The sequence below is a fragment of the Peromyscus leucopus genome, chromosome 9, assembly GCF_004664715.2.
Source record: "Peromyscus leucopus breed LL Stock chromosome 9, UCI_PerLeu_2.1, whole genome shotgun sequence".
Taxonomy (NCBI): Eukaryota; Metazoa; Chordata; class Mammalia; order Rodentia; family Cricetidae; genus Peromyscus; species Peromyscus leucopus.
The window spans coordinates 112,152,641-112,177,837 of NC_051070.1; the positions used below are offsets into that span (position 1 = coordinate 112,152,641).

Consider the following 25,197-nt stretch of genomic DNA (forward strand, 5'->3'; position numbering starts at 1 on the left):
TGCTTCCTTGAAGTCAACCACCAACGTGGGCTCCTACATTCTTTCTGCCTTCTCGGCCATGTAGATCCCTGAGCCTTGTGGGCAGGAGTTTGATAAAGACATTTAAGGCAGAGTGCTGCTAAATCTCTCACTCTCTGCACACTGTCCTTTGTGGGTCTCTATGCTAACTACCATCTCTATGGAAAGGTTCCATGATGAGGGTTGGTCAATGCAAAGATCTGAAGTTCTGGTTGAAGCTCTGGGCTCAGAGTCCAAACAGTCCCGAGATAGGGTATTTCTATGTAGCCCATGCTGACTTCAACTGGTGGTCATCCTGCTTCAGCCTCCTGAGTGCTGGGGTTATAGGAATAAACCAGCATGCAATGTTCTTTCTTTTGGGCGTGTGCATTTACATGTGTGCAGGCATGTGCATGTTCATAAGTATATGAGTGGTATGCATGCACTTGTGTGCAAAGGCCAGAGGTCATCTTAGGGTGTTATTTATTCTTCAGGATCACCTTGGTTATTATTTGTTTGTTGTTATTTTGTTTTGAGAAACATCTCTCTCGGGGACCTAAGGCTAGCTGATCAGTCTGGGATGGGCAGCAGTGATCCTCAGAGATCTTACGTTCACCTCCCCAGTGTTGGGGTTACAAACCCACTACTACACCTGGCTTCTGTGTGAGATTTGGGGAATTGAACTCGGTTCTTCATGTTTAGCAAGCGTTTTAGTTCCAGAGCTGTCTCTCCAGCCCCATGTGTTCTTTTCCGTAGAGATAATCTGTAGCACAAAAAAGGCTTAGGGACATTTTGCAGTTTCTCTGATGTTGAGACAGAAAAGGTGAATATAAACTATTTTCAAATTGTGTAAAATGTAGGGTCCAACTATTCAGCTCTGAGCTCCACTTGAGTCTTTAAATACTCTTTAGTCTTTGGGCTGTTCCCTGTGTACAGTAGGTGATATTGCATAGCCCAAGGGAGGAGGTGAGCCAGGAAGAAGCTGTGCACTTCTAAGGGCATAGGCATAGGAAATTGGTCCATGGCCCACAGTAATGCTGTGGTCTCTCCAAGTTCAATTCTGCTCAGACCCCAGCCCTCCAAATACCTGGGATGATTCCCACCCCCCACCCCCACCTTTCCACCCCCCACCCCCACTTCTGACTACTTCAGTCTCTACAACTCAACTTAAAGTCACCCACTCTGTTAATGATTGTGTCTACTTTGAGGTAAAATGAGATTTCCATGAGCTCATTCCTACTTGGTGGGAGGTACTACTTTATTCTCTTGGTGAAAGACTGTAGCTACATCCTATACTCTGGGTTTGTTTGTTTGTTTGTTTTCCAGAATTCATGGTGGCCACTCTTGGATCTGTTGAATTTCAGTCTCTTTGAGAATCTACATGAGACTTTTGGAGAAATTCTCCCATGCCCCGACAACTTCTGAAGGTGCCAGAATTCTCCAGCTGGTCACCAGAAATTCTCTTTCTGTCCCTATCACTTTTTCACCCCTCTCTGGTTTTGTCACACACACACACACACACGCACACACACACACACACACACACACACACTCACACTCACACTCACACACACACACACTCTCTCACACCCACACACTCACACATACACTCACACACACACGTACACACACGTGTACACACACTCACACACACACTCACACACACACTCACACACACACTCACACAAACCTGTGTACACACACACACATGTACACACACGTACATACACAGACACTCACACACACACTCACACATACACACACACACACACACACACACACACACACACACACACACACGAAGCCTGAGCCTCCGTAAGAAGAAAACCACTTTCTAACTTATAGAGCACAGCCATTGTCTCTGTCCAGGAAATGAAACACAGGGGGAATCCTGAGGCAAGACAATTTTTTCCCTGTGTACCTCTACCTCCTTTTCTTCAAAACTGACAACATGATGGTCAGAAGCCAGATCACCACCAGACAGGGTTTGGGGCCCAAGTTCAGATCCTTGCCGAGGACTGTCTTGCGCATTTCTGCATGGAGCTGAGGTGCTGCAGTATCACACACAGATCTTAACTGCTCTTTTGGCTATTTCCATGGAACATATGAAACTAGCTTGTGTGAAGGGTGTCACACAGTATGGTACCGTGGACTTTCCTGGAAGCCTTCCCCATTTCCTAGACTTGGGAGAACTGTGTTATAAAATCAACCAATCACACCACAGACTGTGGTTGTAGCTACCGATTGCTGAACAACCCAGAGCTAATCTTACAGAAGTGTGAACATCTGTGTGGAAGAAAGGACAGGAAGCACCCAGCAATGTAAGTAGCACCCCACTGTTGATCCCACTACCATTTTCCCCTCTAAGGAAGCTCACATTGGGCAGAATTTGTCCTCTGCTTGCTTCAACCCCAGTGTTTTATTGTCCCAAATCCTTGCTCTTGACTTGAGTTCATGTGTTTCGTGGAAGTACAAGTAGTAATTACACAAGCCTTTCCTTCCCTGTCATTGGCAACAGTCACCAGGGAAATTTACAGCCCCCAATATCCAGATCTGGAAACTGGTTATTAAGCATGGTTGAGGAAAACCCTGACGTGGCAAATGGCATGTGAACAAGGACCAGCTGGAGCAGCTCTTGGGAGAGAATGGCTGGGAGTGGGCCAGTGACCAGCAACATCATTTGGTTACGTGCTTATTATTTATGATATATTGCTGCTAATAATTGCTATTATCTCCATTTTGTTCATGACCTAGCATTGTAGCTGGCATTGTGTTAAGTGTTCATTTGGTCCTTTTATTATTATTATTTTTTTTAATAAAACCAACTTCTAGGTCTGAATGATAATTTGGGATAGAGAAAACAAACAGCAGCTATTCGGCAGGCCTATGCTGACTTGTTTGGCATGCAGTAGAATGGGAAGTCTAAAGAGGGCTGTAAACCCAAACCCACTCAGATGCTGGCAGGCCACACAATGGGTGGGCTTCACCAGGTGTCAAATTCTAGAGGACAGTGAGGACAATGGAGGGCTGGCCATTGCCTCTAACACTTCCCCATCCTCCTAGATTCCTGAGCCCTGCGTGACTACGCTTTCCAAAGATACTTCTAAAGTAATGTATTTCGAAACAACTTCAAACTTACTAAAAAGCTGGAAGGGTATAAAAGCAGCATCTATACCTGCACTTTTCAACATGTCACTGCATTAGCTCCTTGGTCTCTTCTCTTTGATGGCAGTGTACAAATCCATGATTATCAGTTTCTCTGAGCCATGTAACCACAAGCTACAAAACCCTTTCAATTCTCCAGCATACATTTCTCCTAAGCAAGACCATCTCTGTATCATAGTAACTTTCAGATGAAGAAACCATCTTGATACAGCACTGCCATCCAATCTCAGGTCCTCTTCAAATTTTGATGCCTGTCCCAACACGTGGTCCACAGTCCCATCTAGAATCATACATGACACTGTGGTTGTGTCTCTTTGATTGTTTAATCTGGGTAATTCCTCGGGTTTTTCAAGTACTAGGGATTGAACCTAGGGCCCCATACTATCACTCTGCAGAAAGATACAGCCCCAGCCTTAACTCCTAATTCCTCGAGATACTGTGCTGGCCAAACAGGAAGTACTTGAAGCTTAGATTTACTCCCTGGTTTTCCAACTTGTGTGATGTGAACATTGGGGCATACTGGCAGTAACATTTCTTAGGGCAAATCTTTGAAATGAGGTAGAACATCTGTTGCTTGATGAATTTTCACAACACAAACCTAACTTTGGAAATATTTTCCAGGCTAAGAATTCAAATTCTTATGCCCACAGGTGAAGGTGAATCTTGTCTTTTTCTAGCTAAGGATTCAAATTCTTATGCCCACAGGTGAATCTTATCTTTTTCTAGCTTTATCTGAATAGAATCAGATGGAAGGTTCTTGTCTGTCCAGGATTATATGAAATGTTGCCACGTTAGGGCACATGGCAACAATTTCTTCTGTTTCTTCTTGCTCTGGTCAACTAGTTGATACAGTCCCTGTCATGGCGGGTAGACACCTTGAGCAGCTAATCAGCAAGTAAGCAGGAAGAAGCCCTACCCCAAGAAGAGGCCTAACACTCATTAGGGCTCTCCCCTGGGACTCCAAGGCTGGTGGCTAGGAGTTACATTGTTCTTGTTGGCTCTGAACAGGACAGAGGCTGCCTTCAGGCATAACGTGACATCCTTCTCCCAAAGTAAGTTAAAAATAATAAATAGCTGCCCAGTGGGGACTGAGGAGCAGACACCTGGCTTGCCAGGCTCGTGCTGTTTCACTGAGCCGTGGTCTTACTTGGGAGTCACAGTGGACTGGAATGTAGCTTTGGTGTGAAGTGTTCTCCTCACTGTATAAACCTGATCCTTGCACCCCAGCACTTGTTTTCTGGTTTTATCTGGGGCTGTGTATTTTCTCCCTTTTCAAGAGGACTATAGCTCGAACAGGGGACTCTACCCATATCGAGGAAGAGAATGAGTCTTTCACCTTCACAGGGGAGTCGTAAAGTCCAAGCTCTTACCTGTAGGGCTGAGAGTGCCCAGGAATATATGTGTGAGTTTGTTTAGATTTAGATTCGGTAGCCCATACTTGCCTTGAGCTCATAAACCCCCTGCCATGCTCACTTGTGCATTTATTTTTATTTATGAAACCTTTTCTGTTCTTCTCTTCTGTGTGGAAAGAGTCTATCCCTGCACACACACACACACACAAAAATCCCTAATAGATATATTGACCCAAATAAATGCCCATCTTTCTTCCTGCAACTGCAGAGCCACAGCACCCTCATGGGTGAGGTGCGGGACTCACCATGGTTGGTGGCCCCGAGTCTTCCATACAGGAAGTCACAGTGTTGTGACAGGCATCACCTATTTTTAAACGAGAAGTGCTGGCTCTAGCCTGCACTCGGAAAGGGGTCTAGTCCTCTCACACTGGCTGTGTCTGTCATAGACGCTTCCATGCTCTAACAGGGGAGATGGGACAGGAGGCAGCAGCTAGGCTTCCACCCAAAAGGGACAACTCGGCCAGGCAACTGGCTGAAGCTATTGATCAAAACGACTTTGCTCCTAAAGACTGGGGATATTTTTTTTTCTAATCCTATGGCTACTGCATCTTCCAAATTGCCACGAGAACTTTCTAAGGCAGAGAGCCAATCACTTCTCTCTGTACCCTGCACATGTGCTGCGTGTCTATGTTCATGGGAGTGCTCACGAACCTGTGTGGGGTCCACAGGTAGCCTTCAGGTATCTTCCTTTCCAGCCCTCTCCATCTTAGTTTTTGAGGCAGGGTCTCTCACTGAATGCAGAGCTCACAGATGGCTAGAGCTACTGGACAGCAAGTCCTGAGATCTTCTTGTTTCTGCTTCCCAGTGCTTGGGTTAAGGTGAGTGCCATAAACCCATTTTTTTACATGGTTGCTGAGGATCTGAACTCAGGTCCTCATGCCTACATAGTCATTTCCCAGCCCCCTGCTTCAATACTTAAAAAGTCCAACACAGTGGGAGAACAAGAGTGACCTTGGTGGCAAAAACTGGCAAACACTGACCTACCCAAAAGGGCAAGGCCAATATCAACAGTGTTAAGTCATGTTGCAAGTATGGGCCCTCCTTGATAAGCTGTCCTGACCACGGCCATTTATCAGCTCTGTGGCCTTCCTCCCAATAGCCCTTATGTTCTCCAGGCTGAGCCTGAAAAATAGAGAGCTGTCAAATCTCAGCCGAATGTATCCTACAGTAGACCTGATTAGTGACCTCCAAAACAGCCAAGGTCACAAAAACAAGTACAGTCTAAGTGACTCTCAGTGATAGGAACTTATGGCAGCATGACAATTAAATGCAATGCGATGCCCTAAATGAAAAGAGAAAAGAGATATGAGGTTAACACCAAGGAAATCTGAATCCAGTATGCAATGCGCTTCATCTCTAAGCTGTGATATTATTGCAATGAGTGGAATATAGATGACTAATTTATCATCTTACCAACCAAGAAACCACATATCTGTGTGCATGGGGTAAGCTCTGTGGAATGGGCTTCAATTGGTATCTTACAAATACAGTTTATGCTACACTCCACCACTGGACTGCTGTGAGGGTTTCCTAAAGGTCAGAGACCAAATGGTTCTAGAAATGGTTTGTGGATAGGACTTGTTAAATATTCCCTTGGGGATAATTTTGAAGCTTTCAAATTCAGGAACAAGAGGGACCCTAGGTTTAGGCTTAGGAACTCTTGTTGAACATTGCCAGTTTCCCTTTCTGAAAGATAGACTTGACCTGGGGCTCAATGGACCTCCTCCTAAGCAGGCTTTTGCTAACACTGGGTTTAAAGCTGGGGAACCCTGAGCAATGCATGTTGACTCCTTGGGCTTTTTTTAACTAGTCTATAAAATGGGATCATAAAAGCACCTGCTTTATGGGATTGCGGTGAGGGTAAATAAGTTCACATACCAATAGTATTCGCTATAATATGACACTAAAATAAGTACTCGACAAGTACTGCTAAGTACTCAACAAGTACTCTTCTGGTCATCCCCATGACTTCACTCCTGTTAGTTATGTGAAATGTGCTTCATGGCAGTGCTTTACCTCACAGAGCTGTTGCCAGGGTGGGTGAGATGCTCTGACATCATCATTTTCACAGCCCGGCTCCTAGCAAATCCTCAGGTCAGGTCAATGATTTACTACCGATGTTTACTTATCATCAGTAGGGCTGCAGTTCTGGATCCAGGATTAGCGCTGTCTTCTCTAGTCTTCTGTGAGATCAGTGCACGGACAGTAGAGGCAGTCATGGGAGACTTCAAGTGTGCCCAAGTCTCATCTGTGAGAGGCCCCAGGGAGTTCTGCAATGGGCAACCAGTCCGACAATGTGGGCTGCTGTCTTTCTCACCCAGGGGCTGGGTTTGTTGATTTCAAAGTAGGGGTTCTATCTGGCCAGCTGGGTTGACACAAGCAGTCCTGAACAAGTGCTGACCGCTTCGGCAAGTCTATGATGTGAGAAATTCTTCCCTGACAGAAGTTCTCTTTCTACAAAAAGACAATAAAATGCAAAGGACAAACAAGGCCCCTAGTGTACCTGACTGTCAGGGAAGTCAACCCCATAAACCCAAAGTATAGAGGCCAAAAGGTATATTCCGTGTTGTCAAGGAACAACTGGAGAAAGACCTTGGTCTCGTTTCCTCCTTCCTAGAGGAGCTCCCAGGGATACCCATTCCTGTCTTAGATGGCCATAAGCTTACCACATCTGACTAGATCAGCCATTTATGACTGGACCTCAGTTTCCCCATCTGGTGAAATACAGTTTCTAGCAACCACTAAATGATTTTACTCTTGGTAAGAAGTGGAAATCCCATGGTGCTAATGTAATTCAAAGCTTTAAAGGAAGCAGAAACTGGTTTTGTAGGCTTTAAAATGGACATCTAGCAAGAGGCCATCACTGTGAGGGAACATCATTTATGGTCTAATTCAGGCTGCAAGGGACAATGATTCCATGTGTGGGTGACTGTGTACAGCCAAGCGGTGGCTGTGCAGGTTGTGATTCTTCCTGCCCAGTTTCTCCGTCTCTCTTTTTCTGAGTGCAATCCACGATCTTCCCACTAGAAACTTCCCTCCTCCAGGCAGTGTCAACCACACAGCCTCATCCTTTCAGCTCCCACAAAAAGGAAGGATTTGAGATCCAAACAGAGCTAAAGTGTCTGTCCCTTTTGGGGACATTTGTGGATATTGCAAAAGAAAAAGATCTCTTCTTGAAAAGCCCCAAATGCTCAGAAACATCTTTGCTCCCAAGGGGAGAGTTCAGCAGAGACAAAGAGGGATAATGGGAGGGAGGAAGAGGAAGGAAAAAGGGGGAAAAGGAAGGTGTGTGTGAAAATAAAGGAAAGGGAGAGGAAAGGAGACATGGCTTGTGATCTAACTTCCTGTTCTGAACCTGTAGGACCCGCTGTCTATCAAGAAAGATTTCTGTCTTGGCCTCTCCAGTTAAGGAAGCCAATAACTTCTCTTCCTCCCTTCCTCCCTTTCCCTCTTTCTTTCTTTCTTCTTTTGGCCTGTATGACTTTTCAAATGGTGACCAATGGCCCCCAAAGTGTTAGAGACAGTCACACGGTATATTTGTGGAAGATGGAATGAAGTCACTTCGGAAAGAAACAAGGTTTTATTTAATGAATATAAATAAGACAATCAGCACAAAGTACTCCTCATACACATGATAACAAAGTTATGAGCTGTACATACCTTGCACATGGTATTTCTACTAGACACGAGGTTACAATGACTGGCTGATACATGCCCATTGGTAGTTTTGAGGGTTCCTTAATTTTATTTATTTATTATTTATTGTTCATAGGGAGGTCCATGATCACATGGTCAATATCACAACCCACATGCCACTCACTTGAAGAAATATTACAAGAAGCACTGTCAAACAAGGGTCTCAGGGAATTAGATACACAGACCCCCGGCAGCAGTCAGATGCACTCTACACAAAACACTGCAGATAGAGCTTATGTGGACACGTTTGAGGTCTCACCATAAACACTGTTTACAAAGTAAAACCCACTTTCAAATGAAAGTTGACACGCTGTTCAGGTGCATACTGAATACACAAAATCATTAAATACAAAATTGAGACTGTTTATAGAAATCAAATGGGGTTATAAATACAAGCCTGCTCTTGCACAAAGTAAGACTTAGACCAACTTCTCCTAAATGTTAGCCCAATCTTTGTTTGCTTGTTTAGTATCAACTATACTATGATTGGAAGGAAACCTGCTCAAGGTTGCACAAAGGAAATATCTTCTGAACATCACAGTGTTTGTTGTAAACCCAGACACTATTTTCAATGTGCAAAAAGGGATTTTTTTGTAACCCCCAAATATCAGAGAATATTACACAAAATGGGAAAAGATGCTGTGTTAGACAGAATTCGATTATTCAGGGACCGAATGATATGCTTACATGAAAGTAAGATCAGTAGTACTTCCAGTCAACCAAAGTAGGGCAGAAAAAATGGTTCCCCAAACAATAGCTGTGACAAAATTGGCACATATGTAGAAATAGCTAATTACACATGGTTGATCTCTTTGTTTGCTACTTCAAGGACCCCATTTACTATCCTGGCTCTCCTCCTTCCTATTTCAAGTATTTAGCTGCAGAGTTCAGGTCAGGCCCTGGTGGTAGGCGGTAAGGACTTCTCTGAGGACACCCAAATTGTCCCTGGGGACTGGTCTGTGGCTTGGGTTTTCATTACAACAGTCCACCAAAATGAGTTAAATAAACTTGCAAAGAACTCTGCTCCCTTCTCTAATAACAACCTAGATCCTTTTGATAGTTAAAGGACAAACTTTTTAAACATGAATGTATCTGGATCATTTATGTTAACACATAAGCTTTACACAGTTCGCTATTTACTGACAAGAACGAAGCCCAAAGCAAGAAACCTGCTTGAATATATTACTCCTGATGCACCAGGAATCAAGGGTGCAGTTCAGGGACAGTTTCCTTTCCCCAGAAAACGAGGGGTTTGTCTTTTAAATATCTCTATGGCTCATGAGAGAGGTCCAGAGTTAATTGCACCAACATTTTGGAAAGTAATAATGATTTGATTCAATGCAAGATTTCAGCAACTTCTGCTTAGAACCCTTTCCACAGCAGCAAAGAAAGACAATTGTATTTATTAAGGCCACTCATGCTTAAATTCACTGTTTGTCCTTTAGGAATGCAGATGGGAGGGCTCCTCCCATTGACAAGAAAATGGGTCGGTACAAGAGCTGCACACTGCCAGGTTGAGCTGTGTGTTTGTACGAAGTTGTAATGACTAACAATTTTGAATCTTCAGAGGAAGCAGCAGGAGTTGGATTCTCCTTAGTACCTTGTCACTGTACGTAAAAGACCTTGGAATGTGGTCTCTTTCCCTGGCATGTGCTTTAGAGAAGGACTCTGTATCCACAGACAGGTTGTATAATGCTATTTACAGACATACAACTTCATTCATCAATGCTTTCATGTTTGATGCTGAAAATGCTTTGGAATCCATGTTAGAGACATTTTCTCAAGAAAAAAAAAAATAACAATGAGAAATGACCCTTCATTTACAGAAGACCCAAGCTCACATTGCTTGCACAGCATTTGGATCTTGAAACGTGAATGAATTTCAGCTTCTTCATGGAGACCTGCATGCGTGAGAAAGAGAAGAGCCTGAGGCCCAGTCATGTCCCAGCCGTGGGGTTAAAGGAGCATGAGAGTGGATATGCAGATGCCTCAGGCTTTTGTCACTCTCTCATACATGAGCAGGACAAGAAAATCATGAATGACCAATTTAGATGTGCCATGCACTGTCAGAGACACACACCATGTTCTCATAAGGCGATTTCTTGGCAAGTTATTAGTGGTTTAAAAAATTGATTTCATTTCCAACCTGGCCCAGAGGTAACAACTGATAACACCATCAAAATGTGGTTCCTTGACTGACAGATTAAAGAACTAGAGGAGGGTAAAGGCTCTCAAATTTTGGTCTTTTGGTTTCTTTGCCCAACACTCCATGCACCGTGGTATACAAACACCACCAGCAGCACTCATTCATAGCAAGCTTAGATTGTCTGATAATCTAATGTGTTAGGACCACTCAGACTGACCAGCAGGATAATGGGAGATGGAGCGAGCAGTCCCACAGAAGCTGAATCCACAGTCTGCATCCTGTGCAGTGCTGATGTATCCACGAGGCAAAGCAACAGAACTAAAACGCTCATCATGTGGCTTTCAGCAGGACCGGTCACTTTGAAAAGGCCCAGATCCCGATGGAAAAGGAAAGAGCTGCCATCCTTCTCCTCCTTCGTGCTCTCTCTTTCCCATACACCCAAATGCCGGAGGGATGAGGTGACCAGAATCACACAGGAAAGCGAAAGTGAGAATTCCGCTTCCGGTTGGACCTGCTGCGGCGGCTGGTGGTGGACAATGAAGAGAGCCACGCTGCAGTGGATTACCAGGCCGTGGCTGCAGTGCTGAGCTCCCCCTTTAGCCAACCCTTCCGACAGCTGCAACGACAAAGTACATGATTTAACAGAGAAGGACACTGGTGGCAATCTCTGCCATCATGCGGCAGAGGCTAATCTCCCCTCTCCCCGACCCAGCCACGGCCACTCTCTTTGGTTGGAGTCAGGTGGGAATGGATGGGGTGCAAAGAGAGGGAGCAGAGAAAAAGACTCACAGATCAGAAGGTTCAATTATGTCCTACAAGTGTCTTACGAAGAGGCCCTTTCAAACCATGTTCCACCGTATGCACACATTACTGATAACCACAAAGAAAAGGACGAGGAATGTGCCAGATTCTCCTATGGGTCATTTTGACATGATCAAATAACATGTCACTTTTTTCTCTCCACATTTTTTTTTCTACACTATGGTTTTACTTTTTTTTTTTTTAACTCGACTCAGAGACATTAGAATGTTAAAGGCAGTCAACATGCCAAAAGCTTTAACACTCATTTATGAGCCCTGTGACAGCAACAATTTCAAAGACCTGTAAGCCATTCGAGAGCAATGGCTTAAGTGACTGTTGGAGCTGGCAATACCATTCATATGTATACATGCAAAGGGACTGAAAACTTGGACTCAGACAGATTCTTACACACAAGCACACCAAGTGTCATTTTTCACAACAGCACCAAGTGTCTGTCCCCAAATGAGTGGATAAGGAAAACATGGTGGTATATATAATACAACACTGAAGCCACAGCTGTAACCTGCTTCTCTGTTCATGCTCAACAGTGTGCTTACATCATTACCATTCAAAGGTCCTTGGAATGTTGGGTATTTCCAACCCATAGACATAATGTGGCTCTGTGGAGACTGTGGCAGGGAAGGGAGAGGATACACACACACACACACACACACACACACACACACACACACACACACACACCTTTTTTTTGTTTCATTTTACTTCTTGAGACACGGTCTTGCTATGTATCCTGGCTGACCTTTAATTCCTGCACCCTGATCCTCTTGCCTCCACCTCCCAAGTGCTGGGAATGCAAGCATATCCCACTGTAGCTGGAGTTTTCTCCAGTCCTGCTCAGGCCCACAGCCACTCAGACCCAAGTAAACACAGAGACTTATATTACTTATAAACTGTATGGCTGTGGCAGGCTTTGTGCTATCTAGTTCTTGTAGCATGAATCTTAAAGAGTCTTATTAATAAAAAATCAAACCTAAGACCAGTTATTGTGGTGAATGTTGGAAGATCAGAGAAGCAGAACAAGCCACAGCTACCTCACCTCCCCAGTTGCACAGCTGATCCTGTTTCCTCAGACTGGAAGCCTCTGAGTCCTCATCCAAATGAATCTCAGCTGAATTGTGCTGCTCAAAATTCTAATATCTTAACCAGCCAAATGCTTCTAGTTTCTGGTCTTCATGCTTTATATACCTTTCTGCTTTCTGCCATCACTCCCTGGGATTAAAGGCTCACTTTCTGGGATTAAAGGCATGAGTCACCATGCTTGGCTGTATCCTTGAACACACAGAGATCTAGGTAGATCCCTGCTTCTGGAATGCTAGGATTAAAGGCGTGTGCTACCACTGCCTAACCTCTATGTTTAATATTGTGGTTATTCTGTTCTCTGACCCCAGATAAGTTTATTAGCGTGCACAATATTTTGGAGAACACAATACCACCACAAGTTCTTATATCTTAAATTAACCCATTTCTATTAATCTATAAGTTGCCACATGACTTGTGGCTTACAGGTACTTTACATCTTGCTTCTCATGGCGGTGGCTGGCAGCGTCTCCTGACTCAGCCTTCCAAATTCCCAGAATTCTCCTCTCTGCTTATCCTGCCTATACTATACTTCCTGCCTGGCTACTGGCCAGGCAGCATTTTATTTATCAATCAATCAGTCAGAGCAACACATTCACAGCATACAGAAAGACATCCCCAGCACCCAACCAGGTCTTGCTCTCTACATCACTTTTCATATCTACTATTTGGATGTCTGATTTGGCAGCTGATCTACTCTACTTAAGTCGCACTGGCTGATGAGAAAGTCAAAGATCTCTGCATCTGCCCAGGCAAGCATCTATTTCAGGGCATCCTTAAGCAGTATCAATGGAATGTATGGCTTGAATGAACGCAGCTAATTCATACTTTGAGGAGTTTGGTATAACTCTTCTGGCTAAGAAACTTGAATCAGGGCAAAAAATGACTTCTGCAGAGCCAGAAATTTAGGGAGTTTCTAGTGCAGATCATATTACTCACTCTGGCACATAAAATCGCTGCAAACTTTGTATAAAAATTGTGAGTCTGAGCACGCTTTCTGTTTCATGAGCTGTGCATAGCTCTCATTCTTTTGTGTGCTAAGCATTCCTTAATCATCCCTTTAAAGGGCTGACCGACATATTAAAAGGCCATAGGAAGAAAAGGGAAAGGGAACCATAAGGTAGTATTAAAATGCACAGGTTGTTTCCTTTACAGATGGGGAACTAAGTGAAAAATAACTATGGTCGATGTCCAATGTCTTTGATATTTTTCCAAGATAAAGCAGCAGAAAACAATTGTTTACTCAGTTTTGAGATAGTTTTCCAGCTGGGCACCCAGGTCACAGAGTTGAACACAGGTCTCACAATGACAGTGTGTACTGCTTGTGGGAAAGGTAATAATTATCTTTAGGTAAGAGAACTCTCAAAAGTCCCTGATGGTTTAAATACTGATTTTAAAATGTCATTTTTTTAAAATGCAAACAATAGAGCAAACGAGCAGAATACCTCGTTTAGTGAGGACCCCCTCAGAGCCCTTATGCCAGCCACATCTTCAGCTATCATCTTTTAAGTCCTGTGACACTTCTTAATTTTTTTCATTGGAAAGACAACAGACATAACCACTACCACGGATATAGTCATAGACTACCTTTAACAGTCTACCACGCAAATAAAATGATTTTTTTTTTAAATGTGTTGCCACCCTTCAACGAAATAATTCATTCACCAAGAGGCTCAGATGAGTCTGAAGCTTAAAAAAAAAAATCAAACCAAACCGAACATGACAGGACATTGCCAGCAGTTACAAATAGAGATCATCACTCCTGGAGGGGCAAGTGAGAATGTACTTTTAAAACCTTTAAAAAATGGGATCCAGCCTTCCAGCAAGGGCAACCAGGGCCCTTATCCTCTGAAAGATGATTCCAAGCTTGGCTGGTTCTCCCTCACAAGGATGCTTGAAGTAGCTGGCCCTAACCTCTCCAGTATCCTCTTGCAAGGCAGACAGACCCAGCTCTGTCTTCTGGGGCAGCCAATAGCTCTACTGTGATGGTCGTGGCCTTCAACACACAGCGGTTTAGAGTGTGCCGCCCTGATCACAGCTCTTTGTAATCCTGCAGAACTGGGGATGGAGGACCTGTGGACTGCTGGCCAGGCTGGCAAGGTCTCTTCTAGCCTCTGTCTATTCTTTTTGTTTCCCCATGTTCTCCTCATTGTGTCCTTTGTCCACATACACTCAGGTCATTTCGCCAGCAGATCGATCTCTCTTTACTCCTCATTCTCACCTTAGATAGTGTGCCATCCAGGAAGTCTCCTGTATGGTCCTCTCCCTCTGTCTAGACTTGCCCTACCCAATATGGTAGCTGCTGGCCACACGTGGCCACCAAATACTGAAGTGTGAAATGCATACCAGATTTTGAAGATTTACTATGGAAAAAAAGGATGTATACTATCTCAGGAACAATTTTTTAATACTGACTTCATGTCAAAATACTTTGGATGTACTGAATCCAATAAAATATACTGCCCTTATCACTTTAAAGATGTGACTACTAGGAAACTCAACGTTATAGACGTGACTTGCCATTTTATTTCCAGTAAACACCTATAGCCCAGATGATAAGTTTGGTAAGGGCAAGGGCAGGCTGCTCTTGCTCACTCAGCATCCTCTGAGCTTTGAACAGTGCCTGGAACAGGGTGATTTCCTCATTCATTCTACGGATATTAAGGAGTGATTAGATAGATAGAATCCTAAAATTTCCTCCCTACCCAGCCTCCCTTGAAATAAGCCTTTCTACCCCAACCCCTGGTTTTTGGAGTGAACTACAGCAGACCATAACTGTATTAATTAACTCAATTAGGGCTAGATTAATATAAAGAAAGTTGGCCCCAACAGATTTAGCTTGAGGACTGGGGCCCTTCTCTAGCAAATCTCTTTCTCCTGTCAGCATTACAAAAGAGAAGGTCAAGTGTGAAGGCTGTGAGTGAGGTCTCACTGTGCTGAGAGACAAGAGCCACAGGGGTGAGGAATGACAACTTCCTTTAGATCAGAGAGTGGTTCTCAACCTTCCTAATGCTGTGAACATTAACGCAATTCCTTGTGTTGTGGTGACCCCCAACCACAAAACTATTTCATGGCTATGTCATAATTGTATTTTTGCTACTGTTACAAATCATAATGTAAATATCTGATATGCAGGATATCTGATATTCAACTTCCATAAAAAGGTTGTTCAGCCCCCCCCCCCCCAGGAGTCAGGACTCACCGGTTGAGAACCACTGATTTAGGGAAGGAGTCTCTCCACAGCACAGTTGACAGCCAGGAAGCAGCAAGAACCTCAGTCCTACACCATGAGTAAGTGAAATCTGTAGGCAACCTGAAAAGAGCTTGGAGTCCATTGCTCCAAGAGCCTTCCCTTCAGGTCCTCTTAGGGTCTGCCTTGACTCGTGTTGTGTGAAACCCTGTACAGAACTCAGAAGAGACCTTCTGAACTTCTGTCAGGAGTCTATTAGCATACCAAAGCACATGCTGGCAGCCAGGCTCTCTCAGCATCACAAATACCTGTGACAGAGTCCACACAAGACCCCTGGCTCTTCTCAGTTGTTCTCACCCCACCCCCTGCCTTAAACTTCTCCAGTTCACGCCCCACCCCCACCCCAACTCCCACTACTGTCTAACCCTGCCATTTGGCCATACACTGTTTTTGCGCCCTCTCTCTCTCTCTCTCTCTCTCTCTCTCTCTCTCTCTCTCTCTCTCTCTCTCTCTCTCTCGTCTTCCTCCTCTCCTCCCTTCCTTTCTCCTCCCCACTCCACCCCCGGCCATGGCCCAGTCCAGTCTGCTAGCCATGTTTAGTCTACTCCTTTCTCTCCTGGCTCTGGACTCTTCCAGATATCCCGGCTGTACGGTCTCTTCTATCCACAATGCCAACCTCCCCTCAACCATACCTTGGAGTGGTTATGTCCTCACTTTCTATATGAACCTGCCAGAGAGGGGACCTCTGTAGTGATGCATGGATGTTGCTGTGTTTGAAGTGCTCTGTTTTGGAGCAACTGAAATCTAGCACAGTGCACGGGCAATGTGCCTGGTGTAGGCAACAGCGGCTTTAATGAAGGAGACAGACAAAGTCCATATCCTCGCCGAGTCTCTACTCTCATGGGGAAACAGACTGCACACAGATATGCGAACTGACATCTGAAGGAGGTTTTAAATCTTTGTGCCCTGAAGGGAACAAAACACCTGTGATCAGGAAGCATACATTTTATCCATTGATTATGAATAACCAAGAAGCAGACATCTCTGATTTGGGATGAGGAAAGATGCCTAAACGTTTCTGGTAGAGGAGGAAAGAAAAGAAGCAGATTGACTTATTTATATAATTTGACTTCATTTCTGCACCCAAGCAGAATATGGATGATGTTTATCATAGGCGGTATTTCAATTTTTTTCTCAGAATATTTTTTTGCACTTTTTAGACATTTTAAACCGAAGAATGTGGGGCTGCTGTCATATTAGAATCCAAAGCTGGCTCCTTCATGGGAAGAAAACCCTCTGCGGGTGGCACTGTGGCCTTTGGCTTGACTTTAGGTAGGGCGCCAGAGGAGCAGAGCACAGTGCACCCCAGCAGGGAGACTGGCCCAGGACATGCACCCCCAGGACAGACAGCTATAAATGTGCTTCAGACTGTTTTTCTTTGGAATAAAGGCACCTGCCTGGTTATGGCTTTCTTCCCCTGCCCCTTCAGTAGTGATTTGCAGAAACGGGCTGGGAGAAAGGGGTCTTTGGTAAACACAGAGGGGTGAAAGGGGAAACGGTTTAATAACAGCAGTAAAATGCAGGCTATTTTTGACATCTGGGTTAATGTCCACTCCGTTCCATGTGTGTCCCAAATGTGTGCACTGTGCCCCAGGTACAAAAACAGACACCCATTCACAACAGCCATGGATGCCCCTAACATATTGCACATGGTGCCCACATAAAAGGCCAGCCCCTGATAGACTAATTAGTCATGGAGGAGGAAAGGGTTCCTTCAGGGCCTTGAGCATCCTACAGAACAGCTCCTCTGAGTTAACTATGCGCAGGAAAGCCCAACACAGTCGTTTCTGCTAAAATAAAATAAAATAAAAACATATAACTACATCTGTGTTATGACTTAACATCTTTTAAAATGGGATGGAATGGGTTTCCCGTTTTCTTCATGAAGATTTATTTATTATTGTTGTGATCAAAGTGGCAACAAATTATGTTAAATCATTTAATTTTCTTGATAGGAGCAATCACCTTGAAGCCATAATTCAAAAATATGAGTGGAGAGCAACATTTTACCTTGAGAGTGGCCTCCTACAGCTCCACAGGGCAATAAAATGTAACACTTCGGAGCCCAAAGGGCTATAAGGGTGGGGGTAGGGCTGGCCTTGCAGCCCTGCTCAGAAGCCGTGAGGATGACAGAGCTGCGGGGTGGGGGGTGGGGGGGACGGACGGACAGATGGACAGATGGACAGCAGTGGGGCTCCTGTCATTCATCTCTGCCGCTGGGTGTGACTCACCCACAGTTGAAATGAAGGGATTCAGACTGATCTGCAACCTCTACCTGGAAATGGCCTCATGGGGCTATGTCTCCTTAGGATTTATTTTTGTAATTATTACTGTGGTCAGTAATATTAATGGCTCATGTTTGGAGCAGGCCGCCTGCCTCATCATGGCCACATTAATTATCTCCAACAAGTCCGAGGGTATCACACCTCCACTTGCTTGGGTAGCAGCCCCTACCCACATGAGGGAACTGAGTGTTTGGGTCAAATCCCCTTCTTCGAACCTACATCTTTTTGACTCCAGTCCTTTTTTTTTTTTTTTTTTTTTTTTTTTTTTTTTCTTAAACCTTGGTCTTTGTCTCTTATCTTTCATCTTTCCAACTTGTATAATCTCTAACATCAATAGTATTTAAACTAATATCTTTCTCTTGTAAACAACCTCTAAACACAACAATATATTTTGTTTCACGAAGCTTTATTTTAATACTTTAAGGGAATCAACTCTTCTTGTCTTCTATACATGTTGATAACTGCCTGGCCATTGCAACATGAGGCTTCATCCCCCAAAAGCTGGTGGACAACACCCTGCCACTTACTAGCCTTGCGTTGGACCACTCCTGATACCCAGCACTGGCCTTCTCTCGGGGGCAGCACTTGATATTCGTCAGCTGGCCTTGTGCACACACTTCAATAGCTGCTGGTAAGCCCCGACGCACCTTGGTTCACATTTAGGGTCAAGGTATCGTGGTGGACTAAATTACTTCCTCCACAAAAGCAGAAGGCTGGGCCAAGAAAACGCCAAAGTCCCCCATTCAGCACAGGTGGGGGGGGGGGCTCTGCCTAACCTTTAACACACTGGCTGAGGAGTAATGAGCTCTGTTGTCATTTTTTTTCTTTCTTAAAAACACAGGTTCTTAGTTGGCCCACTTTTGAAGGTCTCTAGTCCAGGGCTCCTCAGTCTCAAAAATATGGACAATTGTGGCTGAACAGTTCTTTGCTACTGGGTGCTGACCTCAGGGGAGGATAGCCTCCAGTCTCCCTGACTTCTCTCACTGAGAGGCTAATAGCACATCCCTACTTCCAGTCCTGACAATGAAAAAAACAAAACAAAACAAAAAACCCCTCCAGATTGTATCAAATATCTCAAGGAGGAAGACAGCTACCCCCAGGTGAGAATCCTTGGTTTGAATAATTGTCATGTACAATATTGGCTGACTGTGGATTTGAAACACAGACATACTTTGGTAGATGTGTATGTGCATGCGTATAGTTACCAACCCAGAGAAGATATGAAAAATTTTTGAGAAAATAAAGATTTATTTCTACACTCCTTATATTATTTGAGCTGTAGATGCCTGCACTTACACGTCCCTGGAAGTAGGCACAACCTGTGTGCTCCACATAATGAAAATGTACAGCGATCTGACATGAAATAGACAGGCTGCTGTGCTGAGAGAACAAGGCACCTAAGACACTCGCGGAGCTAAGTGAAAAGGTAAAATCTAGTTTAAATTTATAGCATTCCTCCAGTGTCCCTCTAGGAGTTTGGCATTTTGCCAGGGTTCCTTGTTAAAAATTTGTTAAACGTGTTTGGCATTAACGCAAACACAGAGTGGTCATTTGTTACAAATTCTATTGGAATGCATTCATTTAAGGCAATGAAGTAGTTACTAGAAAAGAAAAAAAAGTTCATTAAGTACATTTCAAAAATACAATGATGTATGCAGTGTGTAACTGTGGCGCCCCTGTGGCTATATAAATCGCCAACAGAATAACCACACATTGTGTTCAGTTTGAAACTGGAATCTTTTAAACATAACTGATAGAACAAAAACTCGTTTTGTTTGTTGTCAAAACTGACGTGAGCCTTTCTTTTCTGGACTAGTTTAAACAACCCAGGGGTTGGCATGTATTTTCTACCATCTCCAATCAGGAGAACACACAGGTTAAAATAATGCTTTGGGAGTCTTTGGGGTGGGGGGTCCTGCCAATGATATTGGAGATGAAGGCTGATTCAGCAAACAGAATCCCTGTGCTCTGGAGAGAAGGGAACTGTCCTGGGGAATCCTAGAGAAGTCCACTAGGGTGGGACAATACTTCCGCACCCTCCTACTTACAGGAAGCTATTAAGTTACCCATAGAGGGGAAACCATAAGCTTTCATCACAGGGGATGGAATCCTATGAGCAAATACCCTAAGCTGTGTACAGACGTCCCATCTTCCTGTTCCACCCCAGCCTGTTCATAACCAAGGCATTACTGCTGAGTAATAGCTGCTCTCCGACTGGCAGAGAACAGGTTCTGAAGCTGAACTGCAGCAGAAAGTGGCCATGGTCTGTTCTATAACACAGCTTGCTGAGTGTGTTCACAGAAAACATGTCATTTCAGGGCCCACTGAAGCTTACTTGTGGATCTTAAAATTGAGCTCAAAAGTTGGGCTTGCCCAGTCATCTTCAGAAAGCCTGACTGCAGTACTCTTGGTCTCAATAATAGTATGAGCTACTGTGAGAGGATCCCAAAAACCAGATCCCAGTTCTTGGAAGACCCTGGGATAAGCCCACCTGAGTAGCACATCCAGGCCTCTCCTGTTTGGCTTTTTTTTTTTTTTTTTTTTTTTTCCCTCTGGGCTTGGTGTAACATGGGCTGCCCTCAAAAGGGACAGAGGCAGCATCTAGTGGTCCTAAGCTCTTAAACCATTCTCCTATTTCAAGTGTGAATTTAGAGAAAACCTAGAATTCTGTCTGGATAGCCTGGATGAGTCTGTTTTTCCATTCACAAGCAGCAAGTGGGACCAAGAGACAAGAGTGAGCAGAGGGTACTTACTTCCAAAAGAGACAAGAACATGAGATTCAAGAGGACGAAACAAAATAACCCGAATACCGCAAAGCTCATTTTCATTTTGCATGCTTCAAAGTTCATGCCATTTGGGAAGACCCTTCCCAAATCTCTCTCTCTCTCTCTCTCTCTCTCTCTCTCTCTCTCTCTCTCTCTCTCTCTCTCTCACACACACACACACACACACACAACACACACAGATAATAAAGGGTTTCAAATGACAAAAATATACAGACTATAGGGTCCCTCGACAGGCTCTGAAATTGAAGCCTCACTCTCCATGATAAATCCCTACTCCCTCCAGTACAGGCTTGTTCTTGAGATGGAGTTTTCTAAACTCGGATGAGAATAAAGTAAAACATGTTTTAACTCCCTTATAAGAATTCTGTGTTAGGATGAACTTGTTAGATGTACGTATGTAAGTGAGACCTTTCCCTAAACTGGATCTCAAGAAGGGTGTCATGTTCAGCAAAAAGATGTTCCCTTCACGTGCGAGGGCTGGATAAGCACTTTGGAGAATCTGAAATACGAAGGAACAGTTTGATAGCTTAAGTTCACCAACCGGAAGTGGCTCAAATGACGAGTGTTTCCAGCAGGATCCTCACGGAGCCACTGACGGCAATTAGTCTCTGGGATTTGAAGGCCCCCTTCCCGCCTTGCTGAGGTGGAATGCCATTTACTCTTGGGCTGGTGACTAATTAGGGGTCTCGTTTGAAGATCAAGGTTCTGCTATCCCTGCTTCTTAATAACATGGTTTGCCTGTCGGCCACCTGGGTCCAGGCAAGACCTCCCTTTCCCCCCCTCCCCAAACTACCAAGCACTGCCTTAGGCCAGAACAAGTGTGGGCAGGAAACCACAGATGCAGCCTTTTGAGCAATTTAACCTTTTCGTCACCAACATCTTGCAATCCTGCCCTTGACTGAGCTGCCCTGAGGTGAAGAAGCCCGACCTTGTTTCCCAGACAGGGTGAAAGGCTTGGCTTTGATGCAAAGGAAACCCTTAAAGGTGCAAACCTTATGTACCATGCTTCCCCACTGAAGGAGAGAGTGGAGAAAACTCCACTTTTGCAGACCAGCAGGGAATGAAGAGGCTCTCTGCATTTGCCTGGACTTGGGCCATTTCCGGAACCTATGTTAGAAGTAACTAGCTAAAGCAGGAAGGAGATAGAACACCAATGTAACCAGTCACAAGATGCAGAGGACTGAGTGTGCCCCAGGACACCCCTCACCAGGCTCAGTGGCCATGCAACAGCACCTGGGAGGGCTGCCACCCTCTTTAAGACATGGCAGGGAGAGAGGCAGAAGAAGCCGGACGGCACATCGCCAAGAATGAAGCCCTAACAACTCGGGCAGAGCACAGACAGTGCCCGAGCTTGGGCCTTTGGCTGTTGACATACTCTGGGCTGGGTAGGCTGTGGTCACTAAGCCCATTAGCGTCCCGATGTGGCAACAGCTAATGTAGCAAGTTCAGTCTGGTTCAGTTTCATTTCTAAATGTCCGTGCACGCCGCCAGTGATGGCCAGCTGAAGGCGGGCAACCACACCCCAACCCCGTGAACACAGCCATCGTTGTCACCAATGTGAAGTTCATCTTATAAACTGTTCGCTTTCGGAAGGTAGGTGTTCCCCATTTGATTAACTGGGCTTTGATTTCAAGGTACTGCAAATTGCTTTGTGTTTTCTAAGCAACCACTAAGAGTCTTCCTCCAACAAAAGGAAAGAGTCCTCTCTTTGGGAAGAGAAGCTCTTTGGTAGGTGGGAAGGAAAAATACAGGCCAGGAACCAGCCGGGGGCCCAGGCCTTAAGGGTCTTCAGAGTCTCCAAGGCCTAATAATCCTCACCTTTCAACAATTACAGGAACAGGACAAATGCTATCTCCTTCTGGCGTGTAGAGTTGAAAGTGAGTTGCATTCTGGAATGAGCTACAAAAGCAAACTCAGTCTGGATTTTATATTGTCTGAGAGCTATGCTTGTGAATGGCACACACACACAAAAAGCTGACCCATGACCTCTTTCCTTTCCTTTCCTCCCCTTCCCTTTCCTCCTTCCTCCCGTGGGAATCCTCCCTTTCCCATATGTGGTGGTGCTCCCTTTTCTCTTTCCATTTACTGGGAGCCATGCTAAAACAGCTATGACTTCACGTAATGCACATCTACTGGCAAGCCAGCCATGACTTTAAGCAAATCGTTATAGGGAACATGTGATTAATTGGTTAAAGTCACGCTAAGTATCAAACTTGAGGACTACCCAACCATATTCACCTTGGTTTTTAATAGCCCTCACACTCTGAAGTATATGTCTCCCATCTACCCTCACTGTGGCGAAAGCACTGCTAATTGGTGGTTGAATAGTGCTGTGAGCTTTGTAGCTGGACGTGGTGAACCCCCAGCTTAAAGTAGCATCCCCATCTTCTTAACGGATCTGCAAGGAAGATGGGAAGAGTTTCCAAGGAGGAAGTAAGTCTTTTGTCCTTCCGTGCACACGTGTATTGGAAGCACATAATTCCTGTCTTTGTATGGTACTGATGGAAAAATACTGTGGATTTCTCTGTATTTCCAGGGTTTTGCCTGGACTCTGCTTTAGTCAGCGGTCTAGTGTCCCAGTGTAAGGTTGCCTTGAGCTTCCTTTAAAAGAGGATCCACTCTGGAGGATCAAGGCATAGGTAGGTCTCTGCCTTTCCCCGCAAGACTGCATTATAGTCTTCTGGCTTCATGGTATTCTGGATGATTAATCATTTCTAAATATGAAAAAAAATTAATGTGTCTGAAGCATTCTTCCAAACTGTCAAATGTTTTGCCTCAGCATAGATCCCATATCTCCATTTCCCAGTGAATCCAAAGCAATACATTTTCTGTTGGAAACTCAACTCTTGAAATCCCATGCAGAAGCCCCAAGCAATATATCTTAACATCTTAATTTCATTTAGGAGGAATGCAACGATTGATCGTTTATCATCCTGAGATTGAATGAACTATCTGGAGGATTCCAATCTATTGCTTCTACAAAATTGATGGAATATCCATATGTCTTCTGGCTGCATGGGGGCTTTGAGGTCCAAGTTATCTTTGGAGGAGTAGAATGCTAAAAAGATTAGCGAGGGACGGTCTGCCTGTAAAGACAGAGTGTAGCCCCAAAGCTTGACTTGTACTCTAGAACCTCCCCCAGCTATGACCAGGATGTCAGCTGCTGGAGGACTCCCTCTCTTCCACCCTTTATGCAAATTCTGTCTTCCTCCCCCTTATACCTTCGTAGACAACCTTGAAAAGCTTAGGGAAAACAACATGAAATCCACTGGCATTAGTGAGACCTGGTTTCTCATGCATAAAATGCCTGCTTAATATATAGCTACTTTGTCTAAAAGGAATTTTGTTGGAGTAGAAACAGAATGATGCCTTCCTGGGACACAGTGTAGAGGTCATTGGCATTACAGATGCCATCCTGGTTCCTATACAATGTATCGTCACACTGTATTTATGTGGATATGCAGAACTGGCCAAGATACTATAGAATACTGTATAATTACTAAATAATGCTTTGGAGGAGCCAGTGGTGTCACTGATCTTTTGCTAAAGGCATGGATAGGAGCAAGAAATAATATCCTCAAGCATATGAGTTCCTGGAGTACCCACTCTGTGATTCCCATAGGCTACAAAGTTGTATTAAATGCACAAAGAAAAGAACGGCTCCAGACGTCTCTGAAAACGCTGTCATGTACATACTTCCTTTATATGGGGAACTCATTTTCCAGTGGGCCACTAAACAGGAAATGATGACCTTCCCTTCCAAAGAATGAGGAGTGTGATAAAGGCAGAGGTTAGTTCAGAGGGGCTCTAAGGTCAGTCACATTCTCACAATGCCAAAAAGCAGACATGCTCTCTGGTTTGAATTTACATTTAAGTCCCATGACGAAGTGTGACCTTCAAGGTCTGCACATCAAGTGCAGGGACCTGGGCTGCAGCCCTCCATCTCCTGTCTCTACTCCAGGTCAGGAATCTAAGTGAATTCTGTGACTGTCCTGGAACATCAAGGCTCCAAGCACAGCCAGGGCATATTAACAATGGGCCTCTCGATGGGCCTGTTCTTTCATCATTATGGGGCTTCCTGTTATCACAAAGGTTTGACACTTTGATTTGAGGTTCTCTGAGAGGGAGGGATTTCTACACAGCTTTTTGTCACTGGTCACTTTGAAGAGCAAAGAGGAGAAAGTGTATTTTCATAATGCATGAACTAGCTAGAAGGTTCCTTATTAACTTCTATGATCCTGGTAGGCTTAACTTCTTTCTTCAAAGGCAGGCTCAGCATCTCAAATGGAAATGGGCCAGAGACCAAGGGGATGAAGTATGGCAGAGCCGGTGCCTGATACCAATGCCAGTGGGTGATACCAGTGAATCTTAGGAGCAACCTTAGTGCTCCTGCTGTCCAGTGCAGCTGGATGCCAAAGTCCTCTGGCAGCCCCTTCCTTCCTTGGAAGCCAGCCCTAAGAGTGGGCAGCACTCCCAACCCAGACAGATACACCTACCCTCTACTTCGGCACTAGACAAAGAATCGGAGGCCCATTGGCCACCCTCTGCTTGTCCATAGAGT

The 25,197-nt window shown here is 44.5% G+C and overlaps 1 protein-coding gene across 22 annotated transcripts in view; it reads right to left on the reverse strand.

The window, feature by feature from the left end:
- Positions 1 to 8,131: 8,131 nt before the first annotated feature.
- The window catches only part of Erc2 (ELKS/RAB6-interacting/CAST family member 2), an 893,602-nt gene continuing 876,536 nt past the window's right edge, over positions 8,132 to 25,197 (reverse strand). For 17 of the 22 annotated variants that reach the window (XM_028882459.2, XM_028882462.2, XM_028882463.2 and 14 more), the window contains one exon: positions 8,136 to 11,032. In XM_028882459.2, the coding sequence (XP_028738292.1) occupies positions 10,589 to 11,032 (444 nt within the window). In that variant the 3' untranslated portion in view covers positions 8,136 to 10,588. Of the gene's footprint in view, positions 11,033 to 25,197 lie in introns of all 22 variants that reach the window. The other 5 variants (XM_028882471.1, XM_028882478.1, XR_003735931.2 and 2 more) reach the window with 4 other exon arrangements.